The sequence below is a fragment of the Parambassis ranga genome, chromosome 1 (assembly GCF_900634625.1).
Source record: "Parambassis ranga chromosome 1, fParRan2.1, whole genome shotgun sequence".
NCBI lineage: Eukaryota > Metazoa > Chordata > Actinopteri > Ambassidae > Parambassis > Parambassis ranga.
This window is the reverse complement of record NC_041022.1, coordinates 4024553-4043993: the sequence shown is the minus strand read 5'-3', so window position 1 is coordinate 4043993 and position 19441 is coordinate 4024553. Positions and strand designations below refer to the sequence as shown.

Here is a 19441-nt window from a genome sequence, read left to right as displayed (position 1 = left end):
AATAATATTCCCTGTTTGACTGAAGACTCAGACTCAGTTATAGTCTATATATAGGCAGAAATGATCTCAAAGCAACTCCTTAAAAATGTACAGAACTGTTTTCCACGAAAGATATCACACTCTGCAAATGAACGCTGGTATGTAGCTTATACATCCACCAAACAATGGTCTCATCGCTGCATGGATGCTGCTCCACGACACATCCATGCACGTCTGTAGAAATGAGGTCCCTTAGAAAACTATTAACATCAGCTGTGTTTGAGAATTACAAAAAAGAAAGAGAGAACCACACCGACGCCGCCCTGCACACCACCCGCTCCACCTTCACACGCTGGTACAGTTTGGAATCTCCCTTGTGCTCTCGCAGGCGTTTCCAACTCCCCCTGAACAGAAACAAAGAGGACAGAGTTAGCTTAGCGCTAATGTTTCTGAAGATGCAAGGGACATGTTGACATAATGTGACGTTATTACATTCAACTATACTACATACATTGTGTACAGTCATACTGTTTCTGTTGTTGTATATGTAACCCTTGTGCAACGTCCGCAAACACTACCCTTTTGTGGTGGTTGGGACAAAACGTTGTGTAGCTGTAACAGTTTTAAAGGTATGTCCGATGATGTGATTTTACAGTAGATCGGAATCTACAGTCTGTCTCTGTGTGTGTGTCTGTCACAAAGACACACACAGTCTGTCTCTGTCTTTGTGACAGACACACACACAGAGACAGACTGTCTGTCTCTGTGTGTGTGTCTGTGTCTTTGTGACAGACACACACACAGAGACAGACTGTCTGTGTCTTTGTGACAGACACAGACGTCTGTCTGTGTGTCTGTGTGTGTGTCTGTCACAAAGACACAGACAGACGTCTGAGTGTGTGTGACAGACACACACAGTGTGTCTGTCACACACACACAGTCTGTCTGTGTGTGTCTGTCACACACACACAGACACACACAGACAGAGACAGACTGTGTGTGTCACAAAGACACAGACAGACACAGACGTTCGCAGCCATTTTTGTCCCATAGACTTCCATTATAACCACATTGTTTGACTGCACAGCCATGGCACTACACAATCATGCATTCTTGATTGTTGGAGGTTTACCCTGTTGGTAGGAGGTAACATTTGTGATTTTTACAGTTAACAACCTAATGACCCTATTAAGCAGGCCTGTGCTTATGAAGTGTAGTTTCTGGTTTGTATCTGGAGTGATAGGGAGTATTTTAACACATAATTGTGTGTCTACACACAACCACAGTCTTCATAGTAAACAAAAACAAAGGAAGTCTTGCTATGCATGTGGCCCTTTGATGGTGAGAAGAGCAGCAAGCAACATGAAGAGAGGATTCACTTGGGCACAAGCTTTGGAAATGATTGTGCAGCCTGGCTCTATGAAGGGCCAGGCTGTGAAGCTGTGAAGGCTGCACAAGTAGATCCGTCACTTGTTCACAAGTCATCACGGTAGAAGTTCTCAGCAATTTGTTGCATCCCTACGTCCTTTGTTTTTGTTTACTCTATGAAGACTCTGTGGTTGTGTGTACTCACACACACAAGATCAGTGTGCAAATGGCTCTCTTCCTCTCTAACATACACACACAGTGTGTAGACACACAATTATGTGCTAAACTACTCCCTATCACTCCATATACAAGCCAGAAACTACACTACATGAGCACAGGCCTGCAGGTAAAGGGTTAATAGGGTCATTAGGTTGTTAACTGTAAAAATCACAAATGTTACCTCCTACCAACAGGGTAAACCACCAACAATCAAGAATGCATGATTGTGTAGTGCCATGGCTGTGCAGGCAAACAATGTGGTTATAATGGAAGTCTATGGGACAAAAATGTCCACGAACAACACGTAAGGGAGAAAAAATGAAAATCCAGTGCTGTGCAAAAACTAATAATGCAATAAAGTCAATGTTGTTACTAATTATTGACATGACCAAGACTGTAATAAAGGTTAAAAAATCCAGTCCACATTCACCTTTTCTATTAAAAATGAGCCATTTTGTGTGTTTTTTTCCCCCAATTTTCAGCACCACCCCTTATGAAATGAGTGATTAAAGGGTTAAAATCTTGGGGGGAAAATGATTTTTTCACTACTGTTGATCAGAACTTAAGTTAATTAAAAGGTCTATGCAAAAAAATATCAAAAAAATACTTATCTATTTTTAAAACCGTTAGAGGACGTTTTTGTCCCGAACATGAAAAGGGGTAAAATTTGCCCACAGTGAATTATTGACCTATGAAAAATTTTAAAATCATATTAACAAAATTAATCTTGTTGAGCAAAAATGATTCAATTTGCTCACATATTGACAAAGTTATGGCCAAAAAAAACAGAAAAATTACTCTCAGAGGACAAAAATGTCCCGAACAGTGCACAAGGGTTAAATATCATATTTATAATCTTGTATTTTAATGTGTAACCTGTAACTTCTGGCAAAAAAAATTCCTCTGGGGTTAATAAAGATTGATCTTATCTTGTCTTATCTTATTTACAGCAAACATATTACAGACCCTATTTCACACATCTGACCAAAAACAACACACACTGAGGGGACAGGAAGAGCTAACATGCTAACATTCAACACACTGAGGGGACAGGAAGAGCTAACATGCTAACATTCAACACACACTGAGGGGACAGGAAGAGCTAACATGCTAACATTCAACACACACTGAGGGGCAGGAAGCGCTAACATGCTAACATTCAACACACACTGAGGGGGCAGGAAGAGCTAACATGCTAACATTCAACACACTGAGGGGACAGGAAGAGCTAACATGCTAACATTCAACACGCTGAGGGGACAGGAAGAGCTAACATGCTAACATTCAACACACACTGAGGGGGCAGGAAGAGCTAACATGCTAACATTCAACACACTGAGGGGACAGGAAGAGCTAACATGCTAACATTCAACACACTGAGGGGACAGGAAGAGCTAACATGCTAACATTCAACACACGCTGAGGGGGCAGGAAGAGCTAACATGCTAACATTCAACACACGCTGAGGGGGCAGGAAGCGCTAACATGCTAACATTCAACACACACTGAGGGGCAGGAAGCGCTAACATGCTAACATTCAGTTTGGCGATGTGGTGTAACCCTTCATCGCCTGCTCCTCCTCCTCTCTGAATAAACCAGTAAACAGTGAAGGTGAATTATCTCAGATCAGGAAACCACAGGAAGGCGACTTACTTTTGACCCTGGCGTCCAGCTCCTTGTCCATGAGCTCTTTGGACGTGGAGAACTCACTCAGAGTGATCTTGGGCGTGCTGTCGCCCTGACCCACCGAGCCGATCATCTCCTGCTCCTTCTCCTGGCTCACCTCGGCGTAGATGTTGATCCAGGGGATTTTCCTGTGGATGGATCAAAGCAGATATGGATTCATATGGATGCAGCATCACTGTTTATTCGGCTTAAATAAAGTTTTTAAGACACTTTTTAACATCGTCAAACTCATTTCATCTGAATATTCAGTTTACAGCTGACGATAATTCCACTTGACTAATTCATGGGCACATCACAGTAACTGTTATCTGTCCCATCTGCATTTATAACACCTAATACATCACTTTATTTAGTCGCCATCCCATTTATTTCCAATTACTATTTATAAGCTTTATTAATTGCTCTGTTTGGTCAACTGTGCAATTCCTGAAAAAGCCTCCTCTGCAGACTAATGGGGAAAATTTCACATTCATAATTAATGACAGCTTTTCCCTTTAAAAGAATCATTTTGAGTGTGAATAACTTATTCAGCAAATAAGAGGCGCAGCAGCAAAGCGTTTAACGGCGGCCTCTGATGGCGGCTGTGTCTGCTGAAGAAGACCAGACCGCTGGGACTGATGGAGGCCGACCGCCCTCATCAATAATGGACAGCAGCCTGATAGACGTACATACACTGGATACTACATGTTCACACCTCTTGAATTTGTAGATGAGGAAGACGGCAAGGCCGAGGAAGACCACGGAGAGGAGCATGAGCATCGCCGAGCTGCTGTGACGAGGACTGGAGTCCACCAGAGGAGCTGTGGGGACGGAGAGGAGGACAGAGGACACTTCAGTGATCATCTCCAACAAAACCTGGAAGGATCAGAAACTGATTCATTCTACAACGATCCAGGAAACACGTGTTTTATCAGACAGAGACTCTCTGAGTGTTGGTCATGTGACTGCTGCTCACATGTGACTCCATCATGGCTTCCTGCTGGTTGCTGAGGAGTTTAAAAAAATTGAATATTATAATAAACCAAATAGTTTTTTACTGCATAATGTATTATCTGTGTCCACTGCTGTCAATCATGTGAGTTCTGGTGTGACTGAATAACGCGCATGTGACTGTCTGCCTTGTACTTAGAGCAGGTCGCCACGTAGCCAGGATGTCTGCTACACTGTGTGATGGAAGTTGGAGGTTTGCTAGCAGAGGATAACGTCCCAGGATGAGACTAGGGGTGAGGATAGATCGGTCGGTCTTCTCGGACGCACATGAAGGTTTTTAAAGTTGTAAGCGCCTCCTGCTCAGCTGGCGAACCTGCTCCGTGTAATAAAACATGGTTTGATTCGCCGCTGCAGCTTTGTGATAATTTCCCTCTGTCAGATCGGACTCCTGCCCGTTTGTATCTGTACAGTAAATCTCCTGTAAATGTGTTGACTGACCTTCAGGTGTGGAGCAGCTGCCTTTAACAGCACAAATATTGATTTCATTCACTGGTTTCTGTTTATCCCCCTCACACGGTGTCGGCGGGTAAATAAAAACTTCACCTGCTGTTTAAAGCGTCCTCACTGGTCTGAAGCCGTCACGCAGGCCGGTGTGTGTGTGTGTGTGTGTGTGTGTTTTATTTACAGCTCGGCGCCGCGTTTGTTTTTAATATCTGAAATGTCACACGGTGGAGTAGCGTGAAATTGCTGCTTCTGTTGCCGAGCGGAGACGGTGACAGCGGCAGGAAGAAGCCGTTCAGAGCAGAGTTTGATTACCGGGGCCTCCACCTTCCAGCTCCGCTCATTACTTTGAAGAGCGCGCTAACGTCTGTCATTGAGGGAAAAATTCAGACTCCTCTCAGCGCTGCTGACCGCCCTGCAGCAGCTGGACGCTCCTCAGAGAGGATGCAGCTGCTCAGCGTGACCCGGAGCTGTGACGCCCGCTTCATTAATCCCCACACATGAGGGTGAAATGTGATAAATAGCCACAAAGCCTGTTAGCATACAGAAAAACAGCCGTGTACACGGCGGCTAACACGACGCAGCAAATACAGAAGCGATTGATCACCTATTAATATAACTGAATAATTCTAATGCTGTGAGGATCTTATGGTAACTTTTAGTTTTTTGTGTGCCATCCTCTAAGTAAACAACCTATTATTGGTTTGTGAAGGGTTAAATTATAGTCTGGCCTCTGTGTGACCTGTCCAGGAGCTGCTGAGCACTGAACCAATAAAAAAAAACTGGGGTTTTTAGTGGATCCCTGTCGTTTCCACTCAGCAGGCCTCTGATTTGACTCTTGCAGCAGCGAGTTGTTATTTTGCCTGTGAGGGGGCTTCACCTCCCGCTTCCAGCGTTTAGGAGCTGAGCGGTGCTGTTGACTTGTGCAGCGACTCTGCCCTCGTTGTACAGTGTTCCTTCTCAAGGACTAAATAATCAACATAATTACGCTCAGTGCAGCACTCATTCTGTGGTTGGATGGCTGTAAAAGAAATGGAACAGATGTTCAGCTTCTGATGGCACGCATAAAAGATCCCTCGTCTCAAGGAGCTCCACTTAAAACCACACCCCCCCACCCCCCACACTGCGCCTGTGTTCCCCCGCCTGGGAGGGAGGCAGCCTGACAGGAATTTTAATTGGAGGACCAAAGAGAAATTCTTGTTGTCAAAACACGGTTATTACAGTTCTGTTCAGAGAGAGACACCCGGCGTCTGATCACCCCCCAGGAAGAAAGCCCCCCTCACCCAGTGTCAGCTGCGTGTTGTACACGATCACCCTCACTCCGGGCTTCAGCTCGAACTCCACCAGGTTCTGGTTCAGCGCGCTCACGATGACATCAGACGCCTGTTAAAGAGACGCAGCGGTTAGAGGTTTGTTGACTTTTCAGCCGCTCGGCGCGTGCACGCTCGCGCACGTACCCGCTCCAGCTCCTCCTCCTCCTCGCTCTTCTTCTTGCCCTCTGATTGGTTCTTGTGAGGCAGCAGGAAGAGCTCGGCAGCTGTCGGGACTCCTGGGAACACGGCCACCAGGAGCTGCTCCTCCGGGAAGTCCGACACCTGTCGCAGGGCAGAGACATGTTTCATTAGCTTGATCACAGCCTGACGGCCAGAAGCTGCAGAATGAAGGTTCTTCACTGAGTTTATTAAAGTTCTGGTAAAGATCATCCGGCCTCATCCGGCCAGACAGGAAAAGTTCATTTAAATTTAATTACATTTTTTTTTATAAAAAAACATTGTTTCTTCAGTGACAGGACGTGCTGCCTTTGCATCATTCCGTCACTTCCTGCTGCATAAAACCAGCTGCTGGAGCTCGACATCAGAACTTTTGAGACTGATTCCATATTTGGGAACAATCTCCATAAACACATGAACATCATCAGCCTCTTCAGTCTAATCAATGCAGTTTAATAATAAACTTACAATAAAAACTTTTATTTTCAACCACTGCAAAACATATGTTTACATTTAGATAAATTCTAAACAATTCTAACAAAAGCACAACTCAAATAACCCTAAAAATACATTTCTCATTCAGAACCATCCTTCAAGCTCCAGAAACTCACTGTGGTGACTGACAGCAGAGAAAGTCCAGCTCAGACACTACATGTGTTCACTAATAATAACACAAGGTCACGTAAAGTCTGAAAAGTCCGGCCGGCTCGCCGGGGTTTAGCCTGAGCTCTGAGCATGCTCAGTCAGGGCGAGCTGCTGGCCGGGGTAGCAGAAGCTGCCCGGCTGGTGTTCGATACCCAGCGAATGGAAGTGGAGCGGCGTGTCTGGGCCAGGACGGCGTTTCACCGCCGGGCGTGACTTCGATTAGCCTGCTAGCCCTCTTTTCGCAGTGATTAGCATTGTACTGGAGCTACTAAAGTAACATTGTAAAGTGAAACGTCTTTTTGTTGGATTATTTGGGATGACTGTTCTTACTGTTATTAAAGTAACATAACATGTATTGATCATCATGCTAATGTTTATAGTCGCTGTGATGGAGGCGTAACAAGTCTTCTAGACATTATTTAAATAAAGAGGATGGACATAGTGAGACAGGAGGACAGAGGAAGGGCCGACCTTTAACTCAAACACACAGACAGTATGTAATAGAGGGACGCTCACTGCTACCTGCTGCCCAGGGAGGGTGCCCCCTGGCGGACAGCCCGCTCCCATGTGCCCCTGTCCTGCATGATAAGCCCCGCCTCCTCCATGTTAGTGGATGGGACAGACAGACTAAAAGCTGGAGGTACTGCGATGGTTTGTGGCTTGTTAGCTAGTGTTATCACACTGATCTGTGTTGAGATGCAACAGATGAATTAAAAAAGTGAAGATTTATAAAGTCTGAGGGATTAAAATCCAGAAAACACTGCAACCACATCAGTGAAGTCATCGATGGAGGAAGGATTCAGACTTCCTGCTGCTGGGCACAGATGGCTCTGAGGGAGCTATTAGCACAGAGAGGAGTTTTAATTGATCTACATTATTTTTATATTTCTCTTGTAAATGTCCAGCCCGCCTTCAGGCTAACAGCACAAATGAGTCAAAACTATTCAGTGAACGATTTTCTCTCCCTCCAGGATGTCAAAAACGATTCTCTTTGACAGAAAAATGAGGAATCATTTTAAGCTTTTGTACGAGCGGAGTGTGACTGTAATGACAGCCATGTACGGAGGAAGAGGAGGAGGAGGAGGAGGAGGAGGAGGGGGGGGGGGGGGGGCGAAGTGATAGACAGAAGTGTGAAATAAAAATCAATGCCCTCAGTTTACTCTGAGTGCAGTCATTAGTCTGAGGATCTGGTCTGCTGTTCCCTGTTTGACGGCTGAGCGGAGCTCCTCGGAGGACCAGGTGCCTCCTCGGAGGGACCAGGTGCCTCTTTGGAGGACCAGGTGCCTCCTTAGTTGGACTTCACAGAAATATTTGTAAGTTTATGCGCAGACGTTGGATTTGAAGACGATGCTCCAGAGCGGCTGAATGTTCCTCCTCTGCACGCTGATGCTTTAAAACGCTGTGCTTCATATAAACCTGATAAAACAGCCGACGCTCTGAGCGTCCTTCATCACGGCTCAGCTCAGAGCTATAATTACGTTCATGTCCATATTCAGGTTAAAGCTGGAGTCTGAATAACATGTTTACTGCAGCTGCAGGAAGATTCCTGTTCAAACACACCGACCACTAGCAGCGATAACATCCATCACCATGGAGACGCAGCATCTCCCACGCCATCTACGGAGTGTCCCAGTGTTCTTATAGTTATCTATTCTATCTATTCTTCAAGAACTGCAGACAAGAACTCACAGAAATAGTGTGAGTGTTAGAAACATGAGGCCCGAACGTCCTGAAAGAACTCAGACTCAACCCCTGCACCTCTGTGTGAAGGCCCACAGCACAGCCTGGAGCTCCACCCTCCCCTCATCCTCCCTCCTAATGCAGACATTGAGCAATTCGATCATATGTTCCATTAGCATATCTGCGGGATGTATTTATGAATAACGTGGCGTCTCTTCTTCAGGACTATACTGCAGTTATGGCCATTTACTGTCATACTCCACATGCTTTCATTCCATGATGCCTCACTCTGAGCATGACAATGATCAGATAACAGGGGGATTGTCTCATTCTGAGTCAGACTGCATGTAAATGTATGATGAACCTGGTCAGAAGGAAACAGACAAGGAGCCGTGCTCATCAGCTGGATGTCGATCAGAAGATATGGGACTAATGACAGGAAGTTTCACTCCTATCAATCACACACACATACAGCGGTCAGGAGACAGTGGAACATCTGGTATTATGCAGTTTTTATGTTTGTATGAACCTCAGGAAGTCAGAGGCAGCTACAGATGTGTAAATAAAGTTTTCTTCAATGCAAATAATTTAATTAACCAGATTGTCTGACCACATTAAAGTCATCTGAGAGTATTACTGATCAACATCACGACTGTTTAGCTGCGTGAGAAGATGAAAATATCACAGAACTGTGCCTGAGCTGGATGGAGAAGTACTCGGCGCCTTCGGGGAGGCAATAAGAAGACGCTAGCTTGATAGCTTGCATTAACCTTGAGGGATTCAGTGGAGGAGTATGGGCACTGCAGAGCGTACGAGCTGGAGCTGAGGGAATGTGAGAGGGAGGCGGCTGAAGATAGACGCGGCGAAATGAAATAACCTCCATTACTGAGTGTGTGTGTTCAGGACCAGCCGAGGCGGCGGCGCCACAATGAGCCCGGGTGAAGAGTGCACAGTCACGTCTCTGCAGACTCAGGAAGGGGGCCGTGCAGCGTCGCGCCGCCGGTAAATGGACCTTGACTTTAATTGCGACTTGTTCCCTCTCTCATCTCCTGTTTTATTGTCGGGGAGTTGTTTACTATGTTGAAGAGTCATCAGTTGTGGACTGGCCTCTGTCTAAAGCCAGAGTTCTCAACCATAACAACAAAATGGAGGAAAAATAAGGCTCCCTGTCAGCGCGCAGGCGATCTGTCTGTCTGGAAGGGAACTCTGTGTCAGCTGCACTCATGAAAACAGATTCAGAGACCATAAGGAGGAGAGGACAACAGCAACCGTTCAGTCAGCAGCAGACAGTAGAAGGACTCAGCAGGTTTAGATGAAGATCATGTTCAAACCAAAGACATTCTGAAGTTTGACAGCTAGCAGCAGTACGGAGGATCCAAAGACTTTATATCAAGAGTGAGTTCAGAACATCTGGAGCGCCCCCTGGTGGCTGGCTGCAGTGTAGGTCATTAACGCTGCCTCCTCCGTGTATGTGGATAGGACACAGACCCAGCTAAAAACTAGGGATGTCCTGATCAGGGTTTTTTTTGCCTCTGACTCGTTACATTTTCTGTAATCTGCTGATACCGAGTCCTGATCCGATACTTTTAGGGTTCTCTACAAAGGAGAATGGCAGCTCGCTCATTGCGATCATTTGTGCTATCTTGGCTGTGAGGTCACTTTTTTTTGTCTCCTCTAAACCTATTACCCGCTTGCACTTTGCATAAGTAAAACTCTGTGTGTGCCCATTTCCACGGGCACAATACTTCAACCTGCCCGAAACGCACTGCCGCAGACTATAAATACTCCATTAATCCCCAAACTGGGAAACTTCGCAAAGGAAACGGCTCGTCCGAGTCCTGAACCTCTCACACCCAAAGCGACAATCACACCCCCAGACAGTCATTGACAGCCCTAATACACATCAGAGTACTGAGAGGAGGTAACGCCTGAAACTGATCGAGTCTGAAACCACGTAATCGGGCCCGATTTCTGATCACATGATTGGATGGAGACATCCTATAAAAACTAGCACTATAATTTTTCCAGAGATGGTTTATTATTATTTTTCAGCTTTTTTTTTTTAATCACACTGGTCGGTGTTTCCTGGCAACCTGTCTAGGGTGGAGCCACCTACAGCCACCCACTGACCCTGAACAGGACAAGCAGGTTCAGAAAATGAATGAATGGATGGATGGTCTGTGTTCAAAGGTGAAAACAGTGTGTCAGACTCCTGAGATCCATCTAACCTTATGCCACAACAGGTGGTTGATCCAATCAGATGCCAGGTATTCTTTAAAACATCTTCGATTATAGTTCTATGACATGAAACATCTGCTGCATCATGCTAAGGAAGCTTAAGCTGACATCAAACATTCCACCGCCATCAGACCCTGGATGGATCCATATATGTCTAAGAGTATTACAATGATCGGACTGTAAGTGGCCTGTCAGATCAGGAGAAGGTAAACGAGCTCAGTCAGAGTCGGCCATGACACTCCTTTAAACCATGTTAAATATCGCTCTAACAGTCCACACATGCCGCTCTGACGCTCGGCATGTGCTGATAAGATGGCTGAGACGGCCATCCAGCACGCCGCGCTGTTCAGGAGCTGTGAATGAGGAGATGAGCAGCACTTAACAATGATGGCCGAGCTACCCACACACACCCCGAGCACTCCTACACAGATCAGACACTGTGACAGGTTCCACCATCCTACAGCGAGTCTCCTCCAAAGCTCCAGCTTCATTTCATCTGCCACTTTTTAAAATGAAGGAAGAATCAGGAGGGGGCGTGAGGCCGATCTCCTGTCGCACCACTGAGCCCAGAGGAGTACTGGGCAGCACAGAGGTATGGGAAATAATTAAGAAATGGCCGAGAGAGACGGACGGAAGGACAGAAAGAAAAAGAGAGACGGGAGGATGGAAGGAAGGACAGAGAAAATGAAAATCACTCACTTGGAGCAGAGCCTTCTTAATTACTCTCCCCACATCCTGCCTCCACTCGGGTATGTCAGGGTTGAACTCGTCCAGGTTCGGCGAGAAAGATAAAAGTAGAGATTTGAAGAATTCTGTCGGGGGAGAATCAGCCATTAATTCACTGGGATCCGAGGGCATTATTCTCAGGGAGCTGTGCCAACTGTCATTCTACTCAAGTTGAGTTTCAGGTAGTTAACACTTGATGAAAAGAAGAGGGCTCCTCACCCCCCTCCCCCCTCCTGCACTTCCCTTTGGCTAAATGTACCAGATGCACTTCTAGATAATTAGAAAATGTCACAGCGTTACAGCAGCCCGTCCTCCAGCGATAACTCATCGCCTCTTACTGATACTTGTGGCTGGATTGCTTCATTTCATATGAAGACACATCCTTTACTCAGAAACATTTTAGCAGACTGAATAAAAACATGAGCCGCTCACGTACAGAAAAGAATGCAGACTGCTGCTGGAGATGCTGCTGGAGCCGGCACTGACCTTTGACTGCGATGGTCTTGGTGTCCTGCAGTATGCTGTTGGCCGCAGACACTTGGACTGTGATGGTGTGCATCCCCTCGCTCAGGAAGGTGTGAGAGATGCTCCCGTCCAGCGTTATCACCGGCTGCAAACACAAAGTTTATGAGGAGCAGGAAACAGCTTCTTGACAATCTGAAGCTCAGCATGATGATCAGTGGAGGTGGAGGTCATCAGCAAAACCTAAATTTATATATCAGACCTCAGACCTCACTGGTACCTACAGCCATGTCCCCCTCCTTGATAAAGTGTTTGGGGCGTCCTGTCTCTGCAGCTCACCGTGCACGGCTTTAATAGATCTGACAGAAGCTGCCTCAGTGCAGTAATTACCTCCGTATTGTTGCCTAGCCACCAGAAGTAAGTGACGGTGCGTGAGTGGCTGGGTAGCACCACCGCAGTGATGTTCACCTCCTTGTTCCTGATGACCACAAAGGGGGCGAGAAGCTGGACGTGCTCCACTGGACCTGAGAAGGAAAAAACAGAGAAAAGAAAGACGTCAGAGGGGTTAAAGAGATATCTATACACAGAGAGCTCTAATGAGGCACACAGGACGGCGTGCTGCTCGTTCAAATACAGCCGGCGCAAAATTAACAGGGGGCCAGTCTGGACCTCATCTTCCTATGAAGGGGCCAAAACAGTAACCCTAAACAGGATGAAGCTCTATTATTGGTCACCAAACTGACTGTATGAAGAAAGTATGTTGCTAAGTTGTCAGCCTCCTCTGCAGCTGTGTGCCTCGGTTTCTTCTGGTCTCTCTGATCCTTCTGTCCTCCATGTTTAGTCGACTAATCACACTTGACATTACTTTCCTTTAGGACAGCGACCTTTCCTTGACACATCGGGCAGCTTTGTTGTGTGCGTCTTTGAAGCTGTGCTCACGTCCACGTTCCTTTTCGGCCTGACACACCTTCATTGTTCACAGCTGTACAACAATTAAAGCTCTGAGCTGCTCTCTCACCAACAACCACAGCAGGAGCAGGAGCACCTGCCTCTGATCTGTGCTGTGCTGCACAAAATCAATCATTTGTGTTAGTATGACAGTGGAATGTTGTGGAAAATTTGGTCATTTGATCATACATGTTTTGGACATCGTGGTGCGGGTCAGATTGTGTGCTTTGTGGCGGGCCGGATTTGGCGTTTGGACTTTTGACACATGAAATAAAACCCATCACAGCTCACGGTCCAAAGACCTGCACCTGAGCTGGACTGATGGTCCAAAGGTGTGACTGTGACTCTCTGCATTTCCTCTGGTACATTCAGGGATTCTAGTACACCCCCACCTGTCCTCCAAACAGGATGAGTGGAGACAGAAAATGGAGGCAAACAGTTTGGGAAGAATAATATCATATAAGCTCTCAGGAGGGAGCTCTGCTGGTGCAGCTGTGTGCATTCATATCAGGTGATGGATGGAAACTGATTCTCATATCATTACTGCATCTTTATGAACTGAACCCTCATTTTTTGACTCCTTCTGTGTTTTGTTTCCTGCCTCCTGTCACATGATCAGTCAGTGTGCTCTGATTGGTCAGCTCCATCCTGTCTGCACTCAGAGAGCAGTCAGAGTGTGTGTGTACAGAATCACTCAGGTATTCAGACAGAAATCAGCTGCAGGAAGCTGCAGGTCAGACAGAGAGTGTTGGTCATGTGACTCCATCATGGCTTCCTGCTGGGTGCTGAGGAAGACAGGGCTTTTAGATTTTACTGAGTCTAGTTGGAGTGAACTCTTTATTTGGAGGATTTTTAACTGTAACGTGTAGAATAAATAGGTTTGATACACTTTAAGATTTAGGTATGGTGATTTCTGACTGATACGATGCGTTTAAGGACCTCTGGAAATTCCACATTTTGTCGGAAATTTTGCAAAAAACTGGTTTAAACTGAGATGTGTAGAGTGAAGTTGTGTTTTTTATGATTCTTAGCGTAGATTTGGTTGAATATGATGCTTTCAAGTCACAATCAGACATCTTAATACAGATGAATGTTGTGTATCTGTGGTGAGCATGTCATGTCAGACCTGTCAGCAGATTTTGGGGTTCAGAAGGTTGAACACAGAAAATCAGACAAGAGCCATAGAAGAATAAAAAGCTTTTCCTCCAGTTGGCTGTCTGATGTTTTTTTCTTTTGCCACAATAATTGCAAAGTGAGTCAGACAGACTTTCCCAATTAGAGCGTCTGCGCCTCACGCTGGCAGGTGAACTGAGATTGGCTAATAGGTAAGACATATATGGCGGCCGTTTTAACAATGTGCACGCTGTGCTGGCTGCAGATGAAAGGCTGCGTGTGTGTGATCTCAGCCTCAGATTCCTCTGTGTGAGAGTGCAGATATTATTAAAAACAATGGCTGTAGGTTGGCTGTATGTTTATTTTTAATTTGTGTCTCTGTGTGTTGGAGGGAAAATAATCATCAGATGCCTGCTGTGTTTTTCCAGAAAGTGGCAGCAGCCATTCTTTTCTCAGCTTTTTAAACACAGTCTGCATTTCTGTACATTTTTTTTTCGGTTTGATAAACTGTTTCCTACCATCACACACCATGTTCACATTTTAATGAGGCCAAAGGCTCCTGCCAGATAACTATCTATAGAAACAGCATGTTCTGTTTATCCAATCAACGGCACAATGTTTGGATCCACACTTTAAATGCTAACTCGGGCTCCCAAAGGTTGTGCAGCTCCCAGACTGTGCTGGTTATTGTGGGAGGAAACCTGATGTTTTCAGTAAGTGGTGCTGATGCCGTAGTCATGTGACCGTGCTGGAGTTAGCGTAGCATTAGCGTTTAGCTTCTGGAGATCATATTTAGGCTTCAAACATTATTGAAGACATTCCAGCTGAACTACACCTTGATTTATTTTCTATAATATTGAACTAGACAATGGAGGAATCTTATTGGCTGTTTGTGGAGATGCTAACTTCCTGGTTGGACTACAGAAATACATCATACCTGCTACTAAACCATGCCCAGTGCTCCCAGCACACTGAACAGGTCTGAACAGCCTGTGGTTCCACCCGGCTCATAACCTGAAGCCTGGCAGGTAGAAGCTCATACCCTCCTGTCAGCAGCTGACAGCACCTGTTCTAACTCTGAGGGATGTTGACGCCATCAGACATTTTTGACACGACACCTTCTGGGTGTAATGCTACAGGGCTTCCCACTATGAACCTAATAGGACCTGACGGGGGTCTGAGTGGCTTCACAGTAATCTGAGGGATGAAGCCTCCTGCTGTGGACGGATGTAATACACAGAAACACCCAGTAAAAGTCTGTGTAGTGCTGTGTGGTCCGGGGCGCTCTCATCCTCTTTACCCAGAACTAATCTTTATCCCCACTTTGAGCCGCTCAGGGTGTGTGTGTGTGTGTGTGTGTGTGTGAGACAGTCATCCTCAGCTAAGAATGAGTGTGGTCGTTTTTAGCGTTGAAGCATCACTGTGATGTAAATCCACTGTCAGGAGTGTATAAAAGCAGAGCGGACTGCTGACACATCAGGATGACAAGAGGTTAAATTAAAGCAGACAAATCAGTGAAACTAACCAGACACAGACAATTCATCACCGACTGAAAGCAGCAGATGATTCCTGAGCTGGAATGATACACTCTTCAAGTGGCGTCCGAGCGGAGCTGACACCATCCGGTGATTTGTACTGTGTGGAAGCTGCTGCTCTTTAACGCATTGTTCTGCTGCTGTCATGTAACTGAGCCTATTAAAAGCCCCATCCCCAATAACCCTGTGTAGAGGTCAGCACAGTTCACCTCTGATGAGATCTGGATCAACAGTGCAGCTGTCAGTCCAGCATACAGGACTTTACAACATGACTAAGAAGAAGGTCTGACGGTCTTATTGATGTCCTGTGGTTTAAAATACTTCGTCATTTCATCTGATTTAACACAACCTCAGCACACACCTGTCTGTAGAACACAACATGATTTAACAGCAGCAAAGGCTACACATTCTGTAAGACCCCACTAACACTGGGGAAAGTCGATCTAGCGAGTGGGATTGAATCAGGAAAAGTGGCACATTGTGAAATTCAGACCCCGTTCTGGACAGGGTGGGTGCATGCGGCGTGTGTTTTTTTTTCCGTTTCACTTGCTTACAGCCTGGTACACAGACTGTTGTGGTGCCTGTGGATAATTCCCCCTTCATGATGGCAGCACAGGCTTATTTAGATAGATAGATACTTTATTGATCCCGTAGGAGAAAATATGGTGACAGCAGAGAAGTTCACCGCCCTGTGAACTTCCTGTTTCTAAAGGCCAATTCAGCCCATAAAACACTAGCTGCTGCTAATGGCTGCTGATTGGTCAGTTCAGATTAGGACTGATAGGGGACAGGAGGTCCTCCCTCCATGGCAGCTGTGATGTCGGCCATAGGTTTGAGTCACCTGAACTCTCCATATATGACATATATAACAGAATAAGTGACTTGTGTAAGATTCTCCCTCTCACAGCTGCACCAAAATACTTCTCCACAGAAACTAAACAGTTTGGTACCAGGCTGCTGCAAACGTCTTTATTTCTGTCTGTGGTGACCGACTCACTTTAAAACCAGGCTCATGTTGAGGAACTGCATTGTTTGACACATCAGCACAGGCCTCAGATCTCCATCCAGTCATTGTGGACTGTCTGCAGAGCGCCCCCTGTGGGTCAGCAGTTTGTAGAACTGAATGCCTGTCCTGCAGCCTGCACACGCACTGCTGCTCGTTAACTGCTCTGAGCTCATGTAACGACCGAAGGCGTCTCAGATGACTGGATCAACAATTTAGTGTCTTATCTAGACTCTCAGGTGGGTGGAGGACAAGGACAGAACAACTCGACCTGAACAGCAGCAGGAAGGTGGAGGAAAATTGGATTTTGGAGAGGACGATGAAGGTGTTGCATTAACTCAGAGAGAAACCCAGAAGGCTTGTTTCAATGGAGAATCAGAGCAGTTCTAAGCATGTGACACTGTGTGACACTTACATGTGACGTGCAGAAAAAGTGTTGTGGCATCATAACCCAGCAGGTTCTCTGCCAGCGCCGTGACGCGGAATATTCCAGCAGACTTGTAGACGTGCTTGATGCCCTCCTCGGTCCAGCTCAGGTTGGAGTAGGACACGGCTGTCCCATCACCGAAGTCCAGCTGGATGTTGGTCCGCAAGGAGTCCCCCTGAAACACAGCAGGACAGGACTTCAGCCAGACAACACACCTAACACCTGAAACACCTGAACACACCCAGCAGAATATGACCCCAGAGAACAACACATCAGCCAGTGTGTCTGAGAGTCATTAGAACTACAGAAGCATCAGGGCCGTCAAAGACAGAGGTATTTTAGTGAGGTATTAGTTGGAAGGTTCAGCACCAGCAGGAGGGATGTATTTGTGTTTAAACAACCAAACCAATCAAACCCAATTTAACAGCAGAAAACAGGCTGTAAATGAGTCGGGAGAGAGTCTGCTCCCCCCGAGGAGAAACAAAAACAGATCACAGCAAGCAAAATATGAAGAAACAGCAGCAGCAGCAGCTGGAGACAGGCACAAGGTGAAGTCAGAATCTCTGGGATCGCAATTAGTGATGTGTCGGTCGTGAACGTTTAGTTCAACATGAACTAATCTTTTATAAAACTCGGGAGTAATGAGTCATCTCAGTGAGTGATTCGTTCACTTCTCTCGCCATAAGCTCAGTCGGCAGGACAGGAAACAGAAATGATTAGTTCACGACTCGTTCTTTCTCGGGTCCTCGTTTTTGTCACGTGACAGCCAGGCTGTGTAAGAAGCAGTTCTCCTTCTCATTCATCGTCATTTGTCACGTGACAGGCTGCTCTGGCGGCACAGATTCGTTCATCGTTCTCGTTCACAGCTCACGCTGTGTGGCCAAAAAGATTCGTTCAATTTAGCGTTCAAGAGTAAAAGATCTGAGTCAGTAAAAAGAGTCGAACTTCCCAACACTAATTGCAATTCATTTATACTGCCCTCTGCTGGACAAAAGACACTGCGGGTTCATTCCTACTGAAGGCAAAGACTCAAAGACTCGGACCTCATGTATGACAGAGAACAAAACCATCAGATGGAAAAACCCCGTCCTGCACAAAGACCTCCAGAAGCTCCAGGAGGAGGCGGGAACAAACCTTTGATCTTGTTGGAGCAGACATTTTATTTTGAGAGGATTTTGTAGAATAAATGGTTTCAGTAACATAAATGTTTTAAGTTGAGACATTGGACACATGCTGCCTTCAAGTACCACTGGAATTTAGTTGGTTTTTTTTCAGCTTTTTTACTTGATGGTTTATTTTTGATGACTGAAATGATGAAATCTCAGCAGCAGATTAAAACATGAACTGTTGATGGTGTATAATGTGTTTTTCAGAGTTTTAATAGACTAAAACAAAAACTTTGGGGGTGAAATTATGATGACGTCTTTGTTCTACAAAAGAAAAGAACAGAAAGAAACACTGCGGGCACACAGATCAGAACAAATACACGCAGAGAGGGAGAGTTCAGCACTGATGGTAACAAGCAGCACTGCTGTGCACACATGTTCTTTGTGATCCTAATGCATGTAATAAATGCAATCCATATTGTTTTTCTTCATTTAAATGACACACATTTCCCCGCTGCTCTTTGCAAATGCTCTGATTCATTGAAGCGTATAGTTAGAGTATATAATTATAGTACTCATAATCACATAGTTAGATGATTACAGTGCTTTAATTATTCCTCATGCGGACTAAAAGTAATGACGTGTCTTCTTTCTTTGTGTCTGTTGTTGCTTTTTGTGTGGAAAAAGTTTTGTTTCTACACTTTCACACACTTCCATTTGGAAAATAAACAAAACAAACAAACATTCTTCTCTCGGTCTCAGCAGATGGATGATTTGTTAATCCATGAGTGAAATAAGCATGAAGTCTGTTCAAAGTTTTCATTTCTGTCCTTCACTTCTTTGATTATTAATGTCGTGTGTGCAGAAGGAAAACACAATTTTGTATGCGCTTGTGTTTGTGCTTGTGTGTGTGTGAGTTCAGCTGCCTGTACGCTCTCCTCTGGGAGTCACATCTGGAGGTATATATCCAAGGATCAGCACCAGCACCAGTGTTGGTGGCTCCAGCTGCCGCTGCTCTCAGACATCATGTGCTCGTCCTCCCAGGCCTGCGGAGCTGAACTCCCAGCATCCCTCTGGCACATTGTAGCAGGAAGCCGCTGGGATCTTCATTTGTCATGCTGCATTAGCATGCCGGCTCCGCCGCAGTAAATAATGCCATTGTTCTGTTTGGCGCTCTTTTGCTCCCTCCATCCCTCGCTACCTGCGTCTGTCCTTTGTGTTGATATTTGGTGTCACTCTGCCTGGAAAACGATATCTCTGATAAGAGTCAGCGGTGAATAGAGAACAGCTAAGTACAGGGTTTGACAGCGCTGCCATTGTTAAGAACTGTAATGAGCTGGCATGCTCACAAGTCTCTGGCATGGAGGCGCTGGTGTCACTCAGCT

The 19441-nt window shown here is 45.7% G+C and overlaps 1 protein-coding gene across 1 annotated transcript in view; it reads right to left on the bottom strand.

The window, feature by feature from the left end:
- Window positions 1–240: 240 nt before the first annotated feature.
- The window catches only part of sorcs3a (sortilin related VPS10 domain containing receptor 3a), a 175541-nt gene continuing 156340 nt past the window's right edge, over window positions 241–19441 (bottom strand). The window contains exons 19-27 of the mRNA XM_028393516.1: window positions 16939–17125; window positions 12315–12448; window positions 11949–12072; window positions 11436–11548; window positions 6141–6278; window positions 5967–6066; window positions 3947–4052; window positions 3220–3380; window positions 241–383 (exon numbers count right to left, since the gene is read on the bottom strand). Coding sequence (XP_028249317.1) covers window positions 325–383; window positions 3220–3380; window positions 3947–4052; window positions 5967–6066; window positions 6141–6278; window positions 11436–11548; window positions 11949–12072; window positions 12315–12448; window positions 16939–17125 — 1122 coding nt within the window. The 3' untranslated portion in view covers window positions 241–324. The remainder of the gene's footprint in view (window positions 384–3219; window positions 3381–3946; window positions 4053–5966; window positions 6067–6140; window positions 6279–11435; window positions 11549–11948; window positions 12073–12314; window positions 12449–16938; window positions 17126–19441) is intronic.